Genomic DNA, 23,996 nt, shown 5'->3' on the forward strand with positions numbered 1-23,996 from the left:
TTCGAGTCACATAGGACTCCTTTATAGATTATGGTTAAAGGGAGAGTATTAATTGATTAGTCTTATTTCTTTATTGGGAAAAAGAATACTACGCATCCCGACACTTGCCAATTCTTGGGATGCGTGCTCAAGTCTTCCTCGTTGAAGAAGAGTTAGTGTTGGAGAGGATTTTCTTTTTACCTGGTTGCATGCGACACACAGCCCTTGCATTCAAACACAAGGCCGTTGAAGAAGAGCTAGAGTTGGAGAGGATTTTCTTTTTCCCTGGTTGCATGTGACACACGGCCCTTGCATTCAAACACAAGGCCATACAAAATGATCGATGCAACCCCATGAAAAGGTGGAAGTTTAGTGCTACTCCTATTAAGTAAAAAAGCTATCGCTTTCAGGGTTGGGTGCTTTGCTTAGAGAGGGCCATTAGGCCCGGGTCAGTCAGAGTGGAGTGTATCCAACGAGACGAGCTCTTTTCATCGAGAATCGGTTCTTTTATGGTACAAAAAATTATACATTTGATACCTCTTCTGACTTTCCGTTTTCCAACAGCAATTACACATTCCCTCGGCCTCTTATTACAGTCGAAGTGCCATTGCCCATATATGAAGAACCTAGTTCTTCAATCATATCTGCACCTTTTCATGGGATTGCGGCGGTCATTTCATGCAGTCCTGTGTCTAGGCCCAGGAGCAGCACCCGACGAGATAGCTTTCTTTCTCCCTTACTTCATTATTTATTAATGAGTTAGCAAAAGACTCCAACAGCCCACGCATGAAGTGTTGTTATTAGTTTCTATTTTGTTTGCAGTCTCCCTTTCTGAATTATGTTACTCAGTTATAAATAATTTGTAAGAAACAGAACCTTCCTCCCATGATTGAATTAATGTAATAGAGTTGATTTAGTTTTAAAATTGAGGTTGTTGCCTCCCTCTTTCTCCCCAAGATTAGGGACTTTCTTTCTTCTCACCCCTCTTTTTCTCCTCTTATTCCATCGACTTGCCCTGCATCATTTACAGTCGAATAATTGGCTACTCAAAAGGGAAAAAAAGGGTTAGTACTTGGGAGCAAGGATTTCCATTGATTTTCTACCAAGAGAGGGGGGAAAAATACCTCCAGGCACGTATCCAATAGCTAATTAGTGCCATTTGGATGGAGAAGAACCTTAGGAGATGGATCTCCACATCTCGCTCTTTTGACTTGATTTGAAAAACCATCTTCTAGGATATCTCCACTAAGCTTACTTTTCTTCCTACCAAAGCTGTTTTGGACTCCCCAAGGAACAGACATATTGTTGTGTTCTGGGGTTTAGATAGTACTCTCTTAAGATCCCTATCCCCCACTTACTTGGGACTGGGATCTGCTCTCCACACCCCCCCTTTCGGTTCTCTTCTCCTTTTCGCCCCCCTTGGGCTTTGGTAATATATTTTTTTATTCACCAAAAAAAAATAAAAAATTAGTGCCATTAACCGTATTAGTTACAGCTTATTTATACCACAAAAACCAATTAATCAGGTCACAAAGATGATACCATGACGCCCTACTCCAAAAGAAAGTCCAGTAAGAAAAGCCTAAATATATAACTTTCAATATATACCATATTCGAGAGTGCAAGTAAAGCTAGAGAAAGACACAGTACTCTCCTGAAGGTGCTGCTAGGATCAAATATGTAATGGTTTGGACTACAAATAAATTCATTCAAATTTGGGAAGATGGCTTTGCCTTACATGGAGGTGGTGATTCTGATCGAGCAAAACCCCTTTGAGCTGTACAAAACATATCCCCTGCCCCCAAAATATACATTAACCGACCAGAAAGTGGCATAAAGCCCTTCTCTCACTTTCAAGCAAACAATTGTTATACAATCGGCTGGATTAACCAGCAAAAAGGCTCCCCACAACAAATCATCAATCAAAGATCATGAATTTCATTTACTTTTCAATTACCCACCTTGCTGAACCACCATGAGCTTCTCTGAGATTATAATTTGATGCATAATGCTCCTTAGATAACATACGTATAACCCAGTAAAGCCCAGATGTTCCGTGTCATAAAGGCTTCGAATTGTGTAAGCTCCTCTGCTATTGACAGCGACAAGAATAGTCAAATCCCAAAACGAATATTGCTTCCAAAGATAAGAACTGCGCTTTTCTCCAACAGTATCAAGGCAGCAGATATTGCTTCACAACCATCACCTGCCGTTCGTCCCACGTAGTAGTGCCTCAGACTGGCCATTATCACCATAGTTTTTCTTGGTCTTAGCCTTGTCAAGACGGGCTTTGCGGACAGCCTGTTGAATTTGCCGCTCATGCTCTTTGAGCATTTCCTCCATGTTTCCCCCCGGAGGCAGCAATGGTCCAGAGTAGTGGATCCTGTTTTTCTTGGGGGCGTAACCCTAGAACCAAACAAAGGCAGATTAAGGACAGAACTTGTGGTAGGAAGATTCAAAAACTAAACTTCAAATCAATACATAGATAATGTCGCACGAGGCATGAATTCATGGATCATGAATGCCAGCATAAGAGATTTATTAATCTCTGGCTCCAACATAAAGACCGAGCAATCTTCTTCTTTTTTTTTTTTTTTCTTTTTTTTTTTTTTCTCTTTTCTCAATGGGAACCTTGTGATCCATGTTTAAACCATGCAATATATGACAAAACACATTTAGGCTGTGCTCATCTAGCATGGTTTAAATTTAAAGGATACTGCATACGCAGAAGATTGTGACCATGGATGTTAACCTGCAAATAAAGTCAAGTGATCATGAAAGTAATCACTTACCGTTGTAGATTCCCTGCCAGACACCTTTTCTCCTTTCCTGTGAGACAAGGTAGGCTTATCCAACAAATGATGGCCCCACTCTGACTTTTCGGAGGGCTCAGCATCATCCAGTTGATTGTATCTGCAATTTAATTTCTGTTCTGGCCAGGCGGCTTGTGTGCTCCTCTCTCTTTGAGAATCGATATGTGAACCTCTTACAGCAACTGAACCAGAAAACTTGGACAACTCAGCTGCCTGATGCATATAAGATCTCTGTCCCCTCAACTCTGCACCCTTCCCTGAAGATCCATATGCTCGGCCGGGAGCACCGATGGTCTCACCCTCCACCCTACTCCATGAAGATCCATACCCATTGGCAAGATTCAATTGGCCGGAATCTGAGAAACCATTCTGCGCAACTCTTCTAGGAGGCTCAATTGGGAAGCCAGAACCACCATCCTCCTGAGGATTGTATTTCTCGCTGCTGCTTTTAGGGTTCGACTGTCCTTGCCGTTTCTGAATAAGCCGCAAAGTAAGAATGAAGTGTAAAATAGGATACAACTAGTTTGACAAGCCCTGGAGTTCTAGAAATACCTGCAATGATGCTTGTAGCTCAGCATTGGCATCTGGTGCTGGTGCTGCCTTGGATTCTCTTGAACCTCTCCTTGTAGATTCATGTCCACGTCCTTTTGCTGCTGCTTTTTGCCTGAATAATAAAATGAACAATGTGTGGAGGATTAGGTCCATGTTCATCTGGCTGTAAATATCTTATACTTGTGCCATAGAGTTTAATTGAGTCAACATGCTGTTATATAGACCCCAGAGACCAATTGAATCTCAACCCCAGAATATCTTTTTCCACCCTTCTGGGCCCGTGTGTGTAAGAGAGATCATTTTCCAAATACTTGCGGTATATTTGTTATCATTAAACTACATTGTTTCCTGATTTTCAGGGATAATGGTTTTCCTAGTAAATTGTGATATTTTTGCTCTTCCCTACTCATGTTAAAGTCACGAGAAATAGATGCTTAAGCAAAGTACATTTCTTTTGGTCAAAGTAACATCTCCAAAATCAAACACATCCAAGTTTTTTTACCAGTCAAAACTAAAACCTTTTGAGGATAAAAAGTATGCCTACATTGGAGCAAATGATAAAATGGTTAGGTGGACTGTTGTATTATGTATGGGCAGAGGGCATAACAATCATTAATGCCACAAAAAGGTCACTAGGTTGCCATGACACCAGGATGGCAAGTTGGTGACCTGGACACAACACATTACGAACACTAGTTTGGTGATGGTGTGCACGATACTAGGGAAAGAATCACAAGCTCCTTCCAATATATCAAGTATAATGATCTTAGGTACCACTACCAAAGGGAACAGCAGAATAAGTTACATTTTATATTAAAAGCATTGAACTAGTCCCATACAGGAGAAATCTCCAAACAATGAGTTGATCTGGTAGACCATACAAGGTCTGATGGAGATATATGCACCTGATAGAAAGAGCCAGAACTCTCGGTTTTTAGAAGAAAAAAGAATGTCTTTTGTTTGGAGGATGGGGTCTGCCAATGGTATGGGTGAATAGTTGGCCAAGTAATGTAGTTCTAGATTGATAGGAGACCAACTAGAAGCCAATAACCAGCATGAACACTCAATCGGCCAGGCAAAACTAGGTATTTTTGGTGAAATTAGGGTTAGGGTTGATGTGTTGGTTATGTCAAGTTGATGTAGGGGAGTCCAATAGTAAAGGTCCTGAGATGTTATGATGGAGGGAAGTATGTAAACTTGACTGGGCAGCAGGTTAGGGTTGGGATTTCTGGGTTTTTTGAAAATAGGAATATGGGGTATTCTAGGGTTTAGGATGGTCAGTTTGGGCTAGGGTTTGGATCGAACTCTCCTTAGGGTGTGAGAGTGATTCGGTCCAAGTATGGGCAAAATCTGATGGTTGGTATGGTCTGTGGAAGTTTTAGGGTTTTGGAAAACTCAAAATCAAAAGGGGGAAAGTTAGGGTTTGGGCTGTAGAGGATTAGGAGAAGAATAATGGGGGTTGGGAATAGTTTAAACTCACTGTAATTGCAGGTTCAAACTGGCAGCAGCTAGTTTGCAGGTAAAGAAGAGCCCCACGATTGTCCTTTATTTATATTGGCCAAAGGCCTTTTTCCTATTCGGACTAGGAGACTAAGAAGCCCCTAGCCGACTTTATTATAATTCACAGCCTCTCACAAATTCATGGAGAGGTGTGGACCCAAACTTCTAATTTAAACAATTAAAAGAAAGGTGACTCAAGTCACTTAAATTGAACCATTGGGTCAAACCAGTTTTGGACCAGTTCAATTTAAAACATTAAAACATGAAAATAAACTAAGTATAGAAGCTAATCCCGTTTGCAATCTATTTACCCCTACTTTAGGTCCATAAAAGTGACCTATTACATTGAAAACCCATGGGACCAAAGGCCCAACATGTATATAACCTAACACTAGACTTACTCCCATCAAAATAAGCCTCTTTTGGTGATGTATCTGCAACACCAAGGCTTAGGTGACCAGATCCCGTTATGTAGTTCATCCTTGGGTCTACTGGTTCTCTGAACAATTTGTCCTTGTTTTACCATATGTTTAACAGAATCTGTAATTTACCACACTAATTTAGCTCTACATGTTAAAATCGAGCGGATCTGAAATAAAAAGCATGCATGTGGATGTTAAGAACATAGTTGTCACGGTATATAGGCAACCCAAGGCCTTGGAGAGGGTCCAAAATCAAGGTGACACCAACAAGGCAACCAAGGCGTCCAAGGATGAACTGTAAAATGTTGAGTTCCCAATTGTTTTGACCAATGTGGGGTTTGGGCCTGCAGGTCCTTCATTGTTGTACCTTATGTTTTGTTTTCTTTGCTGGTTTGATTAAATTTTGTTATTCATCAAGGAAAAAATAAGTATTTCAAGTTAAGGACATTAATTCACATAGTGAAACATTAAGTAAACAATCAAATTGCAAAAACTCAAACATAGTTTAGACTAATATGAGGAGTCACTCACAAACATGTGCAATTAATGCTTCTAGCATCATAAGGCAAATTTCATGTAAACCAGCTCCTTAGCCTACTATTCTAGAAGCTATCTTGAAATCAACAAACCCAACAAATTAGATTATTATAGCCATAATCTTAACCATGCAATATGCAGAACCTCCCATTGTACTTGCTACTCGTCATCTAAGACATGCATTGATTGACTTTAGAATATATATGTACACCTACATGTATGTTTCTCTGTGTCTGTGATTGCCAAGGATGGATTGATATACAATGGGGAGGGTATTACTTGGTGAAAGTTTCAGGCACAAGCATAAGAACATAAAAAATTCTACCTTTTATAAGTTTTCATGCATAATTTTCTATGCAGAACTGGTAGTTTCATATGTATTCCATTGGCTTTTCAGCCTTTAGTGAGTTTGCAGAGATAAGAGTGTCAAGAAGAGAAGGAAGGGAAAAAGACAAAGTTTAAATAAAAGAGAATGAAAATAGAAATGTTTGCCACATACTTTCGAGCTTCCTCATCTCGAAGCTTAGCATCAAACTCCTTGCTCGGTGGATATTTAGGCAAACTTGATGGATCACAAGGAAGAGGCTTCGTAGTAAAGAACTGAAAACAAAAGCTCTACGTTAGGAAATATGATTTAAACAAAAGTATCTTATTAATTGCAACAAGGACATCGAAACAATGTTAATCTGAGTATCCCAAGAACTAGGTACATTTAACTGTACAGCCAGTAGGTTAGAAGACATTTGTGTGTAATTGAACTCCATTATATTGTATCATATGCAAATAACAAGAAATAGATAGAGAAAGTTTCCTTCTTAAGGAACACGATATCCAGAGTTTGGAAACCTTTTTCTGTAACAATTCAAGTTTGGAACATAAGCATGCACATTAATATAAATCAAGAATGCTCATCATATCAGAAAAGCATAGTTGTCAAGGTGCCGCTTAGGCGTCCAGGTGGTTCTATAGGGACCTAGGCGACTGCCGCCTTATTGCAGGGCGTTTTGCACTGGTTTAAGGGTAATTTACACATACCACCACTGAGGTTTAACAAAAGTATAATTTTACCCTCCAGTTTTGGATAATTCTACGTACCCCCCTGAAGTTTACAAACGTTAACAAATACACCCATTCCGTCAGTTCATGACGAACAACGTTAAAAATATACTGTGACCTGACAGAATTGCCCTTACAAGAAGAAGAAAAAAACCTGCAACTCATCTTCCCCAAAATCGATTGGGGAAGATGAGTTGCAGGTATGGGAACACCATGGAAACCGAGACTGTGGCACGGCGAGCAAAGGATCCAGGATCAAATTGAGGAGCAGGATTGACGAATGTATGTTTTTCCTTTATGGATGTCTCCCAGCTGTTTCTAGAAGTTCCAAGGGCCTTTCACAAAGCAGCCCTATTTCTCCCTTTGTCTTTACACTTTTGAAATGGAGCGATGATTTAAGCTCAAATCCTGGTCGAAGGATCCGATCTTAGGGAAGATTAATCCTATAAAGCTTGGTCTGATTTTGACTGACATATCCACAGATATTGAGTAATCCTACTGGGAGTAGGATAGTTCAATTTCTGCAGAATCGCAAGACTGATTAGGGTTCTAATCAGAGGTAAGAACTTGAAAAGTTGAACAAACCAGTACAGATAGCAGGAACAAAATAGTAATTCAGATTCCAGAATCAGATACTGAAGTTTTTACAAATCAGACTTGAAATAGGATTGCTGAAATCGATGGCGGAAACTTAATGATACAGAACAGGATTAGCAAACTATTCATTGATGAAACCAGAACAGTATTATGAACTCAGATTTAAGAAATCGTAATGAAAGACAGGATTTAAAGCGAGGAATCGAATTTGGACCACTGTCTCGGTTTCCATGGTGTTCCCATATCTGCAAGTCATCTTCCCCAATTGATTTTGGGGAAGATGAGTTGCAGGTTTTTTTTTTTTTTTCTTGTAAGGGCAATTCTGTCAGTTCACAGCATATTTTTAACGTTGTTAGTCATGAACTGACGGAATGGGTGTATTTGTTAACGTTTGTAAACCTCAGGGAGGTCCTCAGAATTATCCAAAACCGGGGGGTAAAATTATACTTTCGTTAAACCTCAGGGGTGGCATGTGTAAAATAGTTAAAAATCAAATTCCAAAATGATAAAAAGTCAATCCCCAGTTCAAGAACAAAAATTGGATTTTTTGCGGTAGGTGAAATTTTCAATTTTCTAATGCTCGGTTTTTTGTCAAATCTAAAAATTCCATAAATCTTAACATGGTAAAACATTATTAAAAAACCAAAGTGTGGTAAAATATTCATTTGTTTTGATATTTTTAAAAAAAAATCATTCAGGGCAATTTTGACAACATTCACGCACATCAAATAAGGTTTGACCGTAATATAACTCCTTCAATATAGACCAAATTTAAGCAATCTTGGATTTGTTGGAAAGCTGGTTTTGTGTTCTACCTAATACAAAAAGTCTCATGTAAAAACAAAATCATTTGATCAGTTAAAATTCTTAGAGAACAAGAATATTTCTCTAAATCGAGAGCAGTTTAATTACTACATATTGATAAGATCATATTTTCTAAGAACAATATAAACCAAATGTATGTTTTGATTGTTTCAAACTTCCAATAGCTTGCTTCTTTAATTCTGATGTCTTCTAGTTCTATGTTGATTTTTTATGACTTTATGTGGCTTAATATTGATTTTTTATTAGTTGATGTGACTTAATGTTGATTTTTGATGACTTGATCTTGCTTAATATTCATTTTTTATGATATAAGGTACATATTGTAGCATATTGAATAATGTTAGAAAAGAGGGGAAATAAAAAAACAACACTTGGTCGCTCCCTCCACCGCCTTAGGTCGCCTTGCCGCCTTGACAACTATGCAGAAAAGTGGTTTCGTGTCTTGGGACATATCAGAGAAACACAAGGTACGCATGGAATACGTAAACACAATAACTGTACAAACAAGGTAATATTGTTTTACTGTAGAAGCTATTGTTAGCTGTTAAGAGTGCAAGATTGTTGGTCTTACTAAACAAACTAGACTGCACTGAAAAAACCAAAACAGAACATTACCAACTTGGAGATTTCAAAAACCATTGCCACACAATTGGCAAAAGAAGCACAAATTACCTCACTGTTAAGTGCCGAAGCAGCTGAACCTCGGCCTTCAGGTTCAATTGCGAGTAGAACATCCAGGAGGGCCAAAGCAGACGGGGGGAAGTCCTTAAATGTCTCAAGAATACAGCGCTTGTAAGGTTGTTGAGGCTTGAAAACAGTTGCATGCGGCAATTTTGACTTCCTCCAGAATTCATCAGATGGGGAACCACAAAGCTTAAAGATCTTATGCAGTTGCTCTACCTAGTAACAGTGAATATGGAGATTGCCATCACCAATCAAGACCATGCTACATTAGAAAACAGAAATCTAATTCCTTTCTAGCATCTATACATCGGTCTCTTATTTTGAAAAATAGGGAATCGGTTTGAAGAACTCTAGGTAAGATATTAATAATCTTGATGACAATATGTTGCTCAGGAATAAATTTTATAAACTGAAAATGAATCGTAAGAGCACTTAGAATGGTGCTCCTCATACCACATATATTAGAACACATAGCCCATGCACTAACAACCAAGAGATTAAAACCAGTGGACTCCCATCTTCAGATGGGATACAGTAAAATTAAGACAATGGACCAAGATAAGCATTTGCCATGGATTTTTTCTGTCTGTTTTAAAACTTAACTTGTACAGTTATACTACCCATCAAAATTGCAGCTCTAAACGTACAATATTATATATATATAGAGAGAGAGAGAGATGGTTAAAATAAATTGATTCATCTGATGATCTTTCAGATCAATCAAAGTTTTGGACTGGCCCACACAAAATGGGGTGCTAATGAACAGTATAGGTTAGAGGGTAGCTAATGGATAGGGAATAAAATTCACCCACATCATAATTAAAGAGACCTTCATCAAGTACTACAGAAGTGACAGCAGGCCATAAGTATCTAAAGTGAAAACAAAATAAAATAAAATATGTAAGCATCCAAGGCTCCAAGCAGAAGGCATGAGAAGTACCTCAGTTCTTCCTGGCATTATAGGCTTCCCTGCAAGCAATTCTGCAAGGATGCAACCAGCACTCCAGAGGTCCACAGCAACACCATAATCCGTAGCACCAAGCAAGAGCTCAGGAGGTCGATACCAAAGAGTAACAACACGGCTCGTCAGTGGCTGTTTGTTATCAGGATTGAAGAAGGTTGCCAACCCATAGTCACCAATTTTGAGATTACCATTATTGTCAATCAAAAGATTTGAACCCTTGATGTCTCGATGCAGGACCCCACGATTATGACAGTGTTCAAGCCCACGAAGTAGCTGTTGCATATAACATTTAATCTGCAATCAAAACATGTGTGCCGCATTAATAGCTAGTGCAGAAAAAAGATAATATTAACTGAATTCATTAAAATTACGGACCCTAAGACCCCGTTTGTTTAGAGGGGACTTAGGTGGGGAGGGAGAATCGGGGTGGGAAAATGCTGATGTGGCACTTCAAATCCCACCCCAAACTTGTTTGGTTATCTTGGGGTGGTGAACTTCCAAAAGCTCAGGGAACATCATTAAATGCTTTGTCTGCTAATATGGCACTTCAAAATCCCATCCTATCCTATCCAAAGTCCCACCAATTTGGTTACTATTCATGGGAAAAGTAACTTTACCTCAACATTTCCACCCCAACAAAACCCCACCAACATGTGGGTCCCATCTTCCCAACAATCCCACCGCACCTTCCCCTCTAAACAAATGGGGCCTAAGGAATCCATTAGGAACATCACAGGGATGCCTGTTAACAGCATTCCAGGACAAGTACCAAACATTTATACAGGCAAACCATACTTAGCAAGTCACCACCATTTTAGACTAAATGTTACAGTGACAAGGCCTACCACTTCAGTAACATGCTGAGTGGCTCATAAAGAGAGTATTCAGAGGTCCAACAAAGGAATTCTCTAGTAAAAAATGTCGCATATTTCTCAGATTTGTCATTTTCTCATCTTTGAGGATGTTTATCCTTTTAATTCTGGTCATTATGTTCATATTCTTCTTTGTAATAGATTCATCAGATCATCTTGAAGTTTCAGAAAAAGAAGAATGCAAAATTGCAAATGTCCAGGAATATGTTTAGACACTTGATGATAAGGATCATTCATTTGATGACCTAGCTGTAACTCTTGCATGGTTGGTCCAAACATAAAGCACCATGTGTATGTCAACCCATTGTATATGGTGAACCTAGTGGTAACCCTCAATTTCCTCAAAAGTGCAAAAAAAAAAAAAAAAAAAAAGAAGAAGAAGAAGAAAGAGCAGACACCTGTGCTTCAGTAAACTTGATACCAGGTGTTGCAGCAAGCCCAGCAAGATCATGCTCCATATATTCGAATACAAGGTACAAGCTGCAGGACATACGTGAAGTGACCAGACCCTCAAGCTTCATAACATTTGGATGATCAAGCTTACGCAAAATATAGATTTCCCTGGCCATAAAACGGACGCTTTCTGGATCCATATTAACAAACCGAACTTTCTTCATTGCAACAATTTTGCCAGTTTCAAGGTCGCGGGCTCTGTATACATTGCTATAAGTTCCTTGCCCAATCTGCATAAAAAGCATTTCATTTGTGTGGGGAAAAAGTTCTGTATGAGAAGGATGAACAAATCCTATATACTCCCTTTTCTTTAACCCAACATAATAACAGCATCAAAGACAAACAAAATACCAGATTTGTGATATCTCAAACAGATTGGAGAATGTTTGCAGAGCAGAAGGTTCACAGAGATCGGAGGCCCCAGACAAGGAATGGATTATACATATATGTTCCACTCCAATATTAGTTGGGGTACATTAATTTGTGCTTTTCTTTTCTTTTTTAATTTTTTGTGTGGATGGTCAGCCATCCATGCCAATACGCAGGGAAGTATATAATTGAAGTTGAGTCTGAAATTTGACAAGTGGCCCATCCAGACCATATACTCTCTATCCAACGGTTGAAATCGCCACATCATTTTGCCATTTGGCTAGTTGGGTGGGCCACTAAAATAAACTTATTAACACTAGATTGTGAAGTGGAAAGTTACCCTTCTTCGATTCCCAGTTTGTCTGGAATTTTGTTATACCCTACTCAATGTGTTTGAAGCCTTTCTTATCAGTGAAAGAGTTAATACCAGCATAATGTGCAAGCCAATCAACATAAGTGGGATTGGGAGATTAGATTATTCAGAATTTGCCAGATAATCTTTCAAATGATACACCTCTACTACCAAATTAACCTTTTGAGTTAATGTATTAAAACTTAAAACCAAATACATCAAGTATTTGATGATGAAGTTTTAAGAACAACTAAATTATTACAGTTCATCTCAGACCGTACCAAGTTCGCTGTTTTTTCAGGAACATGACAGTACATAGCTGCCGACCTTTTACAAATAGTTCAACATATTGGAGCTCCAAATTCTACCATTTATTCAATTAAAAATTTGGCATACTATAACAAAGAATATGATTGCAAAGTCTGCTCTCTAATTTGCTTCTAATAGAAAATGATGCATTGCATAGAACCAATACAAAGTTCCAAGCAATGTATGAGAAGAAAAATATGTGCACATCAAAGGTTGTTCACTATAGTAATAAGATGAAGTCAAGCAGGCTTTAAAGATTTCAACATGAAAACCATGTAAGAATAAGAATGGTTGTTCCGAATAGTTAATGAAAAAGGCAGAATGCAGATCATAGTTTGAAGTTCTTTAGATGATATTCCAATTGAATATGCACCAATTAAGTGGTTTCTTCTTCTGATAGTGAACCTAATATTGAAAACCTGAAATAGTTCCAATCCATTGCTCTTCATAAAAAACGCATCAGCAAATTGTCTCTGTTTATCCCCAAATTCTGCACATTTTTTATGACCTGCGACTAATTATAAACATCTGGTTCTCCAGACAAATCAATCTATCAGGCTGATCATCAAGCCATCATTTCCCCCTACATTACACACCCCTTAGCAGGAAATAAAATACCATCAGTAGACGAGCTTAGAAATTAATACAAATTATTCTTAGGGATAGAAAAGGTCTACTTAAAGAAAAAATTAAAACTGATGTAGTGAAATATTCAAATTTCGCTGGTTATCACTACATCAAGTAATAGAATTTATAATGAACAATTAAAAGTTGCATATTAGACGGAAACCTCTGAATCAAAGGACTAAAATTACCAATCTATGCAGTGTGTAGGAAAAATAAGCATGAAGTTAAAAATCGCCTATGAAAAATAAATAGAACTTACTTTGTCCAACTTTTCGAATGTGTCTGCCCTTCGAGGAGCCCAACCTTTGATCGCCTCTCCTGCCACTGCTGTAAGCCAAGATGGCCAACCTGTAGCAGCATGTTCCCCTGCTCCACCATTGGACATACTAATTATCCTTGACATTGGCGGCTGGCCCCGGCCAGTGCTGATATCTAATGTGGCCCGTCTCTGATGATGGCCTTTTGGGGGTGGTTGGACAACCAATGGATTCTTTTCTCCTTTATCAGTTGGAATCGGCGGAGTGGAATTGGAATTTTCTCGTTGCGGTGCCCTAAGCAATGCCGTTCCATCAGACCCTCCATTACCAACACCCGCAGTCTCCACAACAACTTCCTCTCTCTTAGAGGGAGCAACTAGCCTTTTGGTGGACTTGTTAGAATCTTTCTCTCTCTGGACCTCAGCAGGGTGATCGCTAGAAGCCCCTTTTGAGCAAATGCAACCCATAGTCCCACCTGACCTCTTCCTTTAGTCACACAGTAACTTCTGGGCTCCTGCAATTCCCTGCAAAAATATCTCGCTATTGCCTGTAACTTCTGACGCATAAAGTGCAGAGGTTAACAAGCATTCAGACAATCCGAATCAGCTGACCGTTGCCCTTACAATATCCAGAATCGAAAACCCTTGATCCTAGCCAACCACTGAACAGTCTTAGTGACCATCTGAACCCCTGAATTTCTCTTCCAGATTCCAAACCTTGCAAATCCAAATTCTAGATAATCCAAGACAGCTGCTTTCTTCCCTCTATCAAACCCCTAATCCAACCTCAAGAGCAGTTGTTGAAAATCCAAACCCTGTTAGTGCAATAACACCAAGAAGACTCGCATTCACTCTCCAAATCCAGAAATTGGATTGAAAAAAAAAAAAAAAAAAAAAAGATAAATCAATGGGAAAGAAGGGACGGGAACAGAGAAAGAAAGAGATACCAAATTCAAGAATCTCAGAATCCGAGTACCCAATATGGAATCTCCAAAAGCCCAGATCCCCAAATCAGACGAAATCGATTAAAGGGGAAAACCCACTTAAAAGAAATCAAAATTTCCGAACAAGAAACTCCTCCAAGTAAAAGAGGGAAAAAGAGAGGAAGCAGAGGTGGGAAAGAAAAATACCCCAACCGAAGAGCGTCGCGTATCAGGCCAGAATCCAGTAGTAAGCAAAGGAAACGAATCAAAATCAAACCCTCGAAGCAGGAATTCTGGCCGAGACGGACTTCCAACGGCGTGTCGAGATCAAGAACCTTTGATTCTTTTGTGTTCTCAATTGGCTAAAGCCATTAGAGAAGCTATATTCAATTTTCTGGAAAATCGAGATGGAAAGGAGAGAGAAAGAGAGGAGAAATACCAGAAATAACAAAGAAAAAAATTCGATAATTAAAAAAAAATTATCGAAAAATAATTCCTTCTGTTTTCTGGTTCTTTTTTTTTTTTTTTGAAAAAATCCTTGATTTGAAAATGTGAGTTGTCGCAAGAAGAGAGAGAAAGAGAGGAGCAAAGCGAGAGGTTTTCGGATCTCGGAAACCCTAGAAATGCGAGTGGCCGAGGGATTTTGGGATTGGACAGTTTGGATGGTTAGAAGAGATTATTTAGACTGTAAAGATGATCTGGCTTTGGCTGACTGACCCAACTCTCTCTCTCTTTCTCTCTCTTTCTCTCTCTTTGAATTCAAGAGAAGGAGAGAGAGAGAGAGGGAGAGAGAGGGGAGTGGGAGACACAGTCATACAGAGAAGCACGGCCTTCCCGTGAAGGGAACGTCTCTCAACCGAAGCCTGTAAGGATCCGACACAAGATTTGTTGTCCACTGCACGAGTGGACTCAGCCCCACCCCGTTCGTTACGACGTGCCAGCTCGTTTCTGGAAGTGGGACCCACTTCTTTTATTTTAGTGCCACATGGCTAACAAGTGGGTCCTACCTGACCTTATATTATATGTCCCATACACCACGATGGAATGAAACCGAAAATTTATATTATAGTATTTTAATTGAAATTATTTGTAATTTTTTTTTTCGGTAAGAGAAATTATGTAATATTAAATGACCGGCCTTTGGAAATCTATATTAAATTTCAGTCCTTCCCGTTGATGATCGGGCAAGAGAATGCTACCCGATCGTGTAGTGTCTGCACCAACATGGTGGGCCGTAAGTGAATGGAATTTTTTAGATCACTCGGGATTAAGCATTAATATCTTGTGATCCAGTGTGGCACTGAAATCATGCAATCGGGTAGCGTTCTTTTTCCCTTGATAATCAATGTGATTTGGTAAATTAGGATTATTTTAAGAATAATTTTACCGAATAGTTAACCGGCCGGATTATATAATCTGAATGGTGATTGGATAATCCATGAGTGACAAAGCTAGCTCACTACTCATCTAGACTTACCAAGTAGGATAAAAATGTATTTAAGAGGAGTATTTATGTCATCACAGATTTTGTTTTTAAAGATAATTACAAAATGTCATTAGACATCTTTTTCTTGATAAACATTAATATTTAATCAATTATGATAAAAAAATATATATTGATTTTACAGATGTTTTTAATATAATATTTGAGTCAATATATTATTTTAAGGAAACGTGTTCTCTGTCCAAGAGCGTGGGGGCCAATAGCAACGTGCACGAAAGCATCAATCCGAATCAGGTTTCTTTTTCCCCTATTATAAATATCAAATTATCAAAACGGTTTACTAATGTAGTTTAAAAAGGGGGTTTTTTAATAAATTTTTTAAACAAAAAATACAATACAGAATAATTAGGATTAGTATTTTTTGAAAACTCACTCATCCACGTATTGAAATCTTTTACTACTAGAGGACGCCAACATAAAATGAAAAACACATGGCACACCCAAAAATACAAGCACACAAAAACACCAAGCCGACTTCTTCGAACCAAAAGATACATATATAGAAAAGGGGAAAAACCGTTGGAATACAACTGTTGAAGTGGGAGAAAAAAGTGGAGTCATCATTCATCAACCACATATAGGTACATTTATATACGATTCCATTAATATTTTATCTATTTTTTTATTTTATTATGATAAACATATATGATATAGGGAGAATGTTCTCTGTGCCACAGCGCAACCTACGCCTTGGCACATGAGTAGCCGGTGATGGGGGACAGAGTGATCATTGCGCCCACCCCCATGTGCCTAGGCGCAGGCTGTGTTGCGGCACAAAGAACAGCGCCCCTTTTTATAGATGATGCTTTAATTAAAGTTCTTAAGTGTTAAACTGATAATACACTGAGAATAGATACTACACTTGATCTTGGGCACGATGTACAGATATGAAACGTATCACAAGAACTACAATGGATCATCAAAGACCCTTGCACTACTAAGTATTACTAGAACACTCTTTATATTTTTGAACAATTGCACACCTTCACTCAACCTATCTCTTCTTGTAATATTGGAGATAATGGGCTAGTTACTCTCTTTAACATGTTTATTGTAAAAAAAAAGTACTCTTCAATAGGAAAAATCTATTTTTGAAACTGTAGAGGAAACTTCTGTATCAATTTCTATGGTTTTGATCCCATGGTGATAAATCTGTACTGTTGTTAATAATCACTATTTGTATGCAACTGAGAAAACATTAATTTAGTTACTAGTTTAATTCTTTACATAAAGATACATGATCTATCCTTTTTAGAGACAGGAAAACAGATTTTTTTTTGGAGGGGGGGAGGTGGAGGGGGCGCTAAAGGTCAACAAATGGATTATATAAAACTACATAAGAAAAAATAGATTCATTTAACCTAAAAAAGATTTACTCGCATATATTTTTTTGATTTGTTTAATTTGAATTGTGTAGTCAAATTCCGTCTCCGCTATAGAAATGGCGTAAAGCACAGCCAGAGACCCCGCAGCTCCTGCACACAACCTGCTCCGTCCCTACCAAGGAGTAGGAGAAATTGAAAGGAATATGATGAAGGGGGCATCTCTTCATCCACTACTTAAATTTTATATGAGCTTTATTGATTTGGTCCATTTTTTTCAAAAAATAACTATTCTTAACATGCAACCTTATTTCTTATTCTTGTGTTTTTTGTTTTTTGGTGTGTAAGAGAAAGTATAAATAATGAGAAATAGTTTTCTGTCCAAGAGTGTGGCCTACGCCAACACTCTCATGTGTTTATCTCTCTCCTCCTCAAAACAAGGAGGCGGAGGTGTCTTTTCATATGGGGAGGAGAGAGATAGACTCATGGGAGTGCTAGTGTATGGCAACACTCCCGTATGTCTATCTCTTTCCTCTTCAAAACAAGGGATTTGCGTAAAATTTTGCATCTTGAAAATGTTCACTTCAAAAAAAGTTTTTTTTTGGTTTGGTATAGACTTGAAAAAATTGACGTGTAAAATTTTATATGTTGAAAAGTATTCCAATATTTGTTTTTTTTATGGGAAAAAGCATTGAAAAAATTTTCAACATATAAAATTTAACATTTATGAAGTAAAATTTACTAAGGAAATTTTCCAAGTAAAATTTTACGTGGAAACCCGAGAGAGAAAAACAGATACAAACTACTAATTAAAATGGTTTATGATATTTACATCATTAGATATTACTCGAAACAACGTTTAAAATAACTTTTGAATTATGGACTTAGGATTTAGAAGTTATAAATTTTTAAAGTGAATTGATTTGATTCTTTAAAAAAAAAAACGTGACCATATTCGCCCTTACAACACATATTATTATAATAACTCTAAAATTATTTGAAAATGTCAATTATGTGCAGACTAATTTGAACAACTAGGAAGAATGAAAAAACAAATGATGTAGTTTAGGGCTGCAATACGGTCGGGTTGGGCCAAACTTTTTAAAACTCCAGCCCAACCCTGAGTCCCCATAGCTGGGCCTAGGCCCGACCCGACCCTAAGTCAGGGCCTGAAAAATCCAAACTTGACCCGCCCTTAGGGTCGGGCCGGGCTGACCCTATTTGGCCCTGATTATGGGGTGGGAAAGAGTTAGATGCATGGGTTTGGCTGGGCCAGGGAGAAAATTGTCAATTTTACATAAAATAATATTATAATAAAATATATAATATCACTTATTACCTTCATATATAATATATTAAATAATAAAATATGTGTGATATTTAAAGTTTATGATATATATTATAATATCAATCTACATTTTATAGTATAACTTAAAAAGGGTCGGGCTGGGCCGGGTCGGGCTTAGCCCGAGGCTCAACCCTAACTCGACCCGACTCTGACTCAGGGTCAGACATTTCCAGCCTTGAGCCGCCCTCAAGGTCAGGGTATCTCAGCCCAAGCCCTGTTCGGGCTCAGGGCGGGCCAGGGTGAGTTCGGGCCAACAGGACCAAACTTGCACCCCTATAATGTAGCTGCATATTAGTGGGCTATTTAGTTGAAATAGGCTACAGCACAGACTATCCAGGGAGTTCCCCACCTCTCCAATAGTTAGGATTCTAGATGTCATCTTGTCCATCTAACCGGAACTAGTTAGAATTCCTACAACTAGCGTGTAGGAACAGGAACTGGATCCAGCTCCTGTCCAATAAGTGTACTAGAGCAATGAGCATCCGACGGCTGGGCTGGCTGGTACATATTTTTGAACGAACGCTGAGATGTGTGCCAAGCAACCCAACCATCGGATGCTTCATTTGGGCACTTATTGGGTGGATGTCTCCAAGGAGAGGAGCTCGACGCATAGAAACTCTTTTCCAATGCTTAAAAGAATGCTACTCGATTGTGCCGGACAAGCGCTCCTATGCCCAAGGGGTGGGAAAAATGACCGCTACACCCCTGGTTATTTTGCGCGCTCCGGTGTAGGGGTGTAAATGAATAGTCAAAATCCATTTTCCGTATCCGTGTCTGTATCCATTATGCACTATCCGAATCCGTCCGAAAGTTAAACGGATGCGAATACGGATAGACTATAGCTATCCAAAAAGCTATATTTACATGTAAACGGATAAAATATCCGATCCGTATCCGTGTCCGTATCCGTTTAGCATTATCCGAATCCGTCCGATAGCTAATCGAATGCGGATATGGATATAGCACTATCCGAACCGAATCCGATCCGTTTACAGCCCTACTTGTCATTCTCTTCCCTATATTCATATAAGACAATATGATTGCAGCTCAAAATAGTTGTTTAGAAGGTAATTAGTAATTACATAGATTAAGTTAGTGTTGGCCTATGTGACGACCAAATGAATTGGAACAGGACAGGAAAATGTTTGTTTTTAGATGATGTCATGGTCTCACTTGGCCCCAACACCTGACCTTAATGGTGGCAAATATGGATGGCACTTGTGATAGAACTTCATCACTTCTATCTCCACGTGCCCTCACTCTCCATGCATTGAGGCTTCGGTGTTGAACGTTGAGCAATAAACGCCATATATAGCCTCTCTGATCACTCCTCTCTCTCTTGTATTCTTATCTCTTTTTCTTCCTCACCAAACAACATTTATAAGAAAACTCACACCCAAAACACTTCCTTCCACCTCTATCATCTCACAGTTTCTCACTTATCTACCAATGGATCTTCTAAATTCTTTGTTAAATCTAGTGGTGCCTCCAGCAAGCTTGTTCATGCTAGCATTTTCATGGCCAACCTTGTGTTTCATTGATGCTTGTGAAAGGCTTTATCATACCTTCTATACTGAAAACATGCTAGACAAAGTGGTCATCATAACTGGAGCTTCTTCTGGGATTGGAGAGGTAATTTCAAAGTAGCTAGTAGAGATTTTTCTTCTTCTTCTCCCCAAGGCATGTCTTCTCTTTGATATTAAAAAAGTTTAGGAATTCATAAATTTGGTTTAGTTTTTCTTTTCCCCTTAGAAATTTGAATGAACAGTGAGCTATAAATTTAATAGATCTTATGATCCTCTGCTTATTTTCATTCAGAATAAAAACCTGCAGGTTATGATGCAATATGTCAAATTCAGATCACTTCCTCCTTTTCTGTAGAAGCTAGAAGAGGTAGAGAAGGAAACTGATTTCTTCTTCCAGTTCACTTCATGTTGAGACCAAAAACACTAGAGATTCTCTGTTCTTTTTAGGTTTTATATTCTCTTATAGAGTATGATACTTGAATCCTTGGATTTAAAGTACTGTTTGGCTCAACCAGCTGTGGTCCAATTGTAGACCGTTTGGTGTTGAGAGTTTGGGTGGTAATACAACCCAAAAAAAAAAAAAAAAAAAAAAAAAGAATTTGAAAAAATATACATAAATGAAGGGCTAGGGTTTGCTCGGGATTTTGGGGCTCAGATCAATTTCTGTTCCATCTGAAATTAGGGATGTGAACGGATCGGATGTGATCAGAGTCGGATGTTCCCTGGTCAAATACGGATACCTATAAACGGATTTGGATTTTCGACCATCCGTTTACATTTACATTTTTGTCTTGTGTAACCCGGATCTTCCTCCCCCTAGCAAATACAATTCCCTCTCAATCCATATCTCTTAGATCATGATTCTCTTTTCATCATATTCTAGAACCTGTTGAATTTTCAAAAACCTTCATAATCATTATTTATTTAATTTTTTATTATTAAGTACTTGGATATTTTTTCAGACGGATTTTAGTCGAAGTATTCGGGTAATTTTTTGGATATACAGATATCCCTAAACAAATACGGATGCGGATGCAGATTCGAATTCGGATTTCGGTTATCCATTTACATCCCTATCCGAAATGAAACACTAAAAAATAGTTCATTTTTCATATTAAACCAATCAAACCTGATATAGACATGGCCCTTACTTTAATTGTTTTTTAATTATTTAACAAAAAAAAAAAAATTTTAATTCTCATGTCATTTTGTATAATATTTCAAGTCATTACTTATTATTGTTGACCAAAAACATAGCCCATTCATTAAACATGTCTTATTATGTGTCAATTTTGGGTTTAGTTGGTTACTTTCGTTTACTTGTAATGTCTATGCTAAGTGCTAACCCATTACAAAAAAGGGCATCCCCATTTTGTGGAAAGATTATCATGGTCTATGCTAACCCATTAGACTAGGGAAAAAAAATATGTGGCGTTATTCACTGCCATTAAAACTTGTAACCTTTAGAGTCGATCTTTAGGTACACATGGCACATATGGCCGCTTATACCATGTTACATTTACAAAACCAAAAGCTTAAGATGTTAGGTGGAGATGCGCAAATGGCATATGAAGTCAACCAACATCCTAAACTTAATCATTGTGGGATTATTCCTAAATATTACCATTTTTAGAAATATTGCTTACAAGAAAATGCTATGTAAGCATTTATATTATCTTGAAGATTATGCATGTTTTACATTAATATTGCTTATAATTGCAGCAAATTGCCTATGAATATGCAAAGAAGGGGGCTAATCTTGTGTTGGTAGCTAGAAGAGAAAATCGACTTTGGGGGATTAATGAGAAGGCAAGGCGCCTGGGTGCAAGGCATGTTATGGTTATAGCAGCAGATGTTGTCAAGGAAGAGGACTGTAGAAGATTCATTGATGAAACAATCAACTTTTTTGGTCGTGGTAAGACTCACCATTTATCTTACTCTTTAAGTAGAACAATAAATGATTAAATGAAGGGTTTTCTGTTTTTTGTGTTTTTTTGGGTGTTGTTGGTGAATCAGAATCCCAAATAGAAGTTTGTTTTCACTGGATTTTATTTTTAGGGGTAAAGTTTATTTTCATTTTTCTCCCCCTCAATTAAGAAACTTGTTAATGAGCACACTCAACTAATCCTTTTTTCTTTTTTCATTTTTGTTCAAATGTGTCTTCTCCATTGTTGTTTCCAAATGAACAGTTGATCATCTAGTAAATGCAGCTACCTTGGGACACACATTCTACTTCGAGGAAGCCACCGACACTTCCGTGTTTCCTGTTATCATGGTGAGAATCCAAAACATGATGGTAACATTGTAGCCAGTTATAGCTATGGTTTCCATAGATAGTTTTACCATTTACTGTATTTCCCCTGACTATGTACATATTTTCAGAATTTAACCAAAATATTAAGAAGCTTTGCAATCATATCATGGAAGCTGTCTTTTCTTCTGATCCCCAGAGCATTGATACATCAATGTTATTGACATTTCTTTTTTTCAAATTTCAGGACATTAATTTCTGGGGAAATTTATATCCAACATATGTGGCTCTTCCATTCCTAAGACGAACCCATGGTCGAGTAATTGTTAATGCATCAATTGAGACCTGGTTACCTATGCCAAGAATGAGCTTGTATGTTGTAAGTACTGATAAGTGGAATCTTAGCATATTGTAAATTTCATGTTTTGTTTGCTTTTATTCTGAGTTGATAAAGTTTTTCTGTTATGATTGCCTAAATCTAGGTTTCAAAATCATCTTAATGATAATTAGGGTGCTTAATTTTGTATCTGTTTTGCATTGTAAATGAGGGAAAGGATTACAAGTTTGATTTTGAAATTGATTTGGCAGGAAAAAGGTTTACAATGATCAGCAATTTAATAAAACCTATAATAGGGGAGAAATTGAAGAGCTGACCAGTCCATGAGCTGGCCTAACATTAATAATCAACAGAAATATTGCTTTTCAATTAATTGAAAACTTGTTTAGATGAACAAGGAGATTAACCCCTGAAGGGGGCATGTTTCACAGAGTATAAAAGTCTCCTTGACAGTAAGATAACCTAAGAAAGAATACATGATAAGAATGGTTGTCTCTTTTTTTTCTTCTAATTTGTCTGTATCTTTATGATCGACTTTGTATAGAATAGCAATAATCAGTGTTATCTTTCACTTCATTTTCCATTATTAGGCAGCAAAAGCCGCTGTAATCAACTTCTATGAGACATTGAGGTTTGAAGTGGAAGATGATGTTGGAATAACAATCGCAACACATGGTTGGATAGGGAGTGAGATGACTACAGGGACGATCACTCTAGAGGAAGGTGCAGAGATGCAATGGAAGGAAGAAAGAGAAGTAAGTTATTGTTTGATGGTCTATATTGTTCTTCAAAAAATGCCAAAAACCCTACCACATAATAAGACTTGCAATGCCTTGTTCTCAGGGACATGGCACCCTAAGAACAACATCAAAACATTTAGTCTGATTCTGAAGTGGTTAGTATAACCCGGTCCAGAACAGTTATCACAGAATTACTCTGCTCCATTAGATGACCAGAGCCACTTTGAATCAGATCAATAAATTGTCTGGAATCAACATGCTTATAGTTAGGTTGCATAATTCCCTGGACTAATTTTGCCTTACAGGATTGACTTCATTTAGATGGGTGTAGTTACTGTACATTATTACTGGACTCAAAGCCTTAGATTGAGTTCTAATATATTCTTTGGATATAGGTGCCGGTCACCGGAGGGCATGTGGAAGAGTATGCAAGGATGATTGTAGCCGGTGCGTGCCGAGGAGATCCATACGTAAAGTTCCCCAGTTGGCATGATGTTTTTATGGTTTTCAAAGTGTTTGCACCTAATGTCTTAGTGTGGACATTTCATTTGCTCTTCACAACAATTAGTCCAAGAAGAACCTCCTTTATTGGCACTGGAAGGTCTCTTCTGGAGAGCTCCCCACCAAGATCTGGAAGACTTCTCTTAGAGTCTTCTCCTCCAAGGAAGCTTATTACTGGGCCTCCTACCTCCTCATTTGCTCTTCAGCAGCAGCAGCGGTAGTTCGAGTAATAGCCCTTTAGCCAAAAACATGATCAGTATCCTCAAATTCTCATAATGCTTAGTCTGAATTCAAATGATGTTGTGTTTGTATCGGATTTGTATGTTTCTCCAGACAAGTTCTAATAAATTCTGGCTGAGCTCAGGAGGTATATATGT

At 38.1% G+C, this 23,996-nt stretch overlaps 2 protein-coding genes across 3 annotated transcripts; one reads left to right on the forward strand and one right to left on the reverse strand.

The window, feature by feature from the left end:
* Positions 1-1,551: 1,551 nt before the first annotated feature.
* Positions 1,552-13,764, reverse strand: LOC122669747 (probable serine/threonine-protein kinase At1g09600). Of its 2 annotated transcripts, XM_043866593.1 has the most exons (8): positions 13,171-13,764; positions 11,200-11,484; positions 9,906-10,223; positions 8,954-9,181; positions 6,303-6,403; positions 3,345-3,456; positions 2,772-3,266; positions 1,552-2,385 (listed from the first exon to the last, which is right to left on the reverse strand). In XM_043866593.1, exons 1-8 carry the CDS (start codon positions 13,633-13,635, stop codon positions 2,182-2,184), a joined length of 2,208 nt encoding a protein of 735 aa, XP_043722528.1. In that variant the 5' UTR covers positions 13,636-13,764; the 3' UTR covers positions 1,552-2,181. The 2 variants fall into 2 exon arrangements, with proteins under 2 accessions (XP_043722528.1, XP_043722529.1); XM_043866594.1 differs by lacking the exon at positions 11,200-11,484.
* A 5,938-nt stretch (positions 13,765-19,702) lies between these two features.
* Positions 19,703-23,840, forward strand: LOC122668271 (11-beta-hydroxysteroid dehydrogenase B-like). Its single transcript, XM_043864856.1, has 6 exons — positions 19,703-19,896; positions 21,513-21,705; positions 21,980-22,065; positions 22,289-22,420; positions 22,969-23,133; positions 23,514-23,840. Exons 1-6 carry the CDS (start codon positions 19,714-19,716, stop codon positions 23,838-23,840), a joined length of 1,086 nt encoding a protein of 361 aa, XP_043720791.1. The 5' UTR covers positions 19,703-19,713.
* Positions 23,841-23,996: the final 156 nt, after the last annotated feature.

Source organism: Telopea speciosissima, chromosome 7 (genome assembly GCF_018873765.1).
Source record: "Telopea speciosissima isolate NSW1024214 ecotype Mountain lineage chromosome 7, Tspe_v1, whole genome shotgun sequence".
NCBI classification, from domain to species: Eukaryota; Viridiplantae; Streptophyta; class Magnoliopsida; order Proteales; family Proteaceae; genus Telopea; species Telopea speciosissima.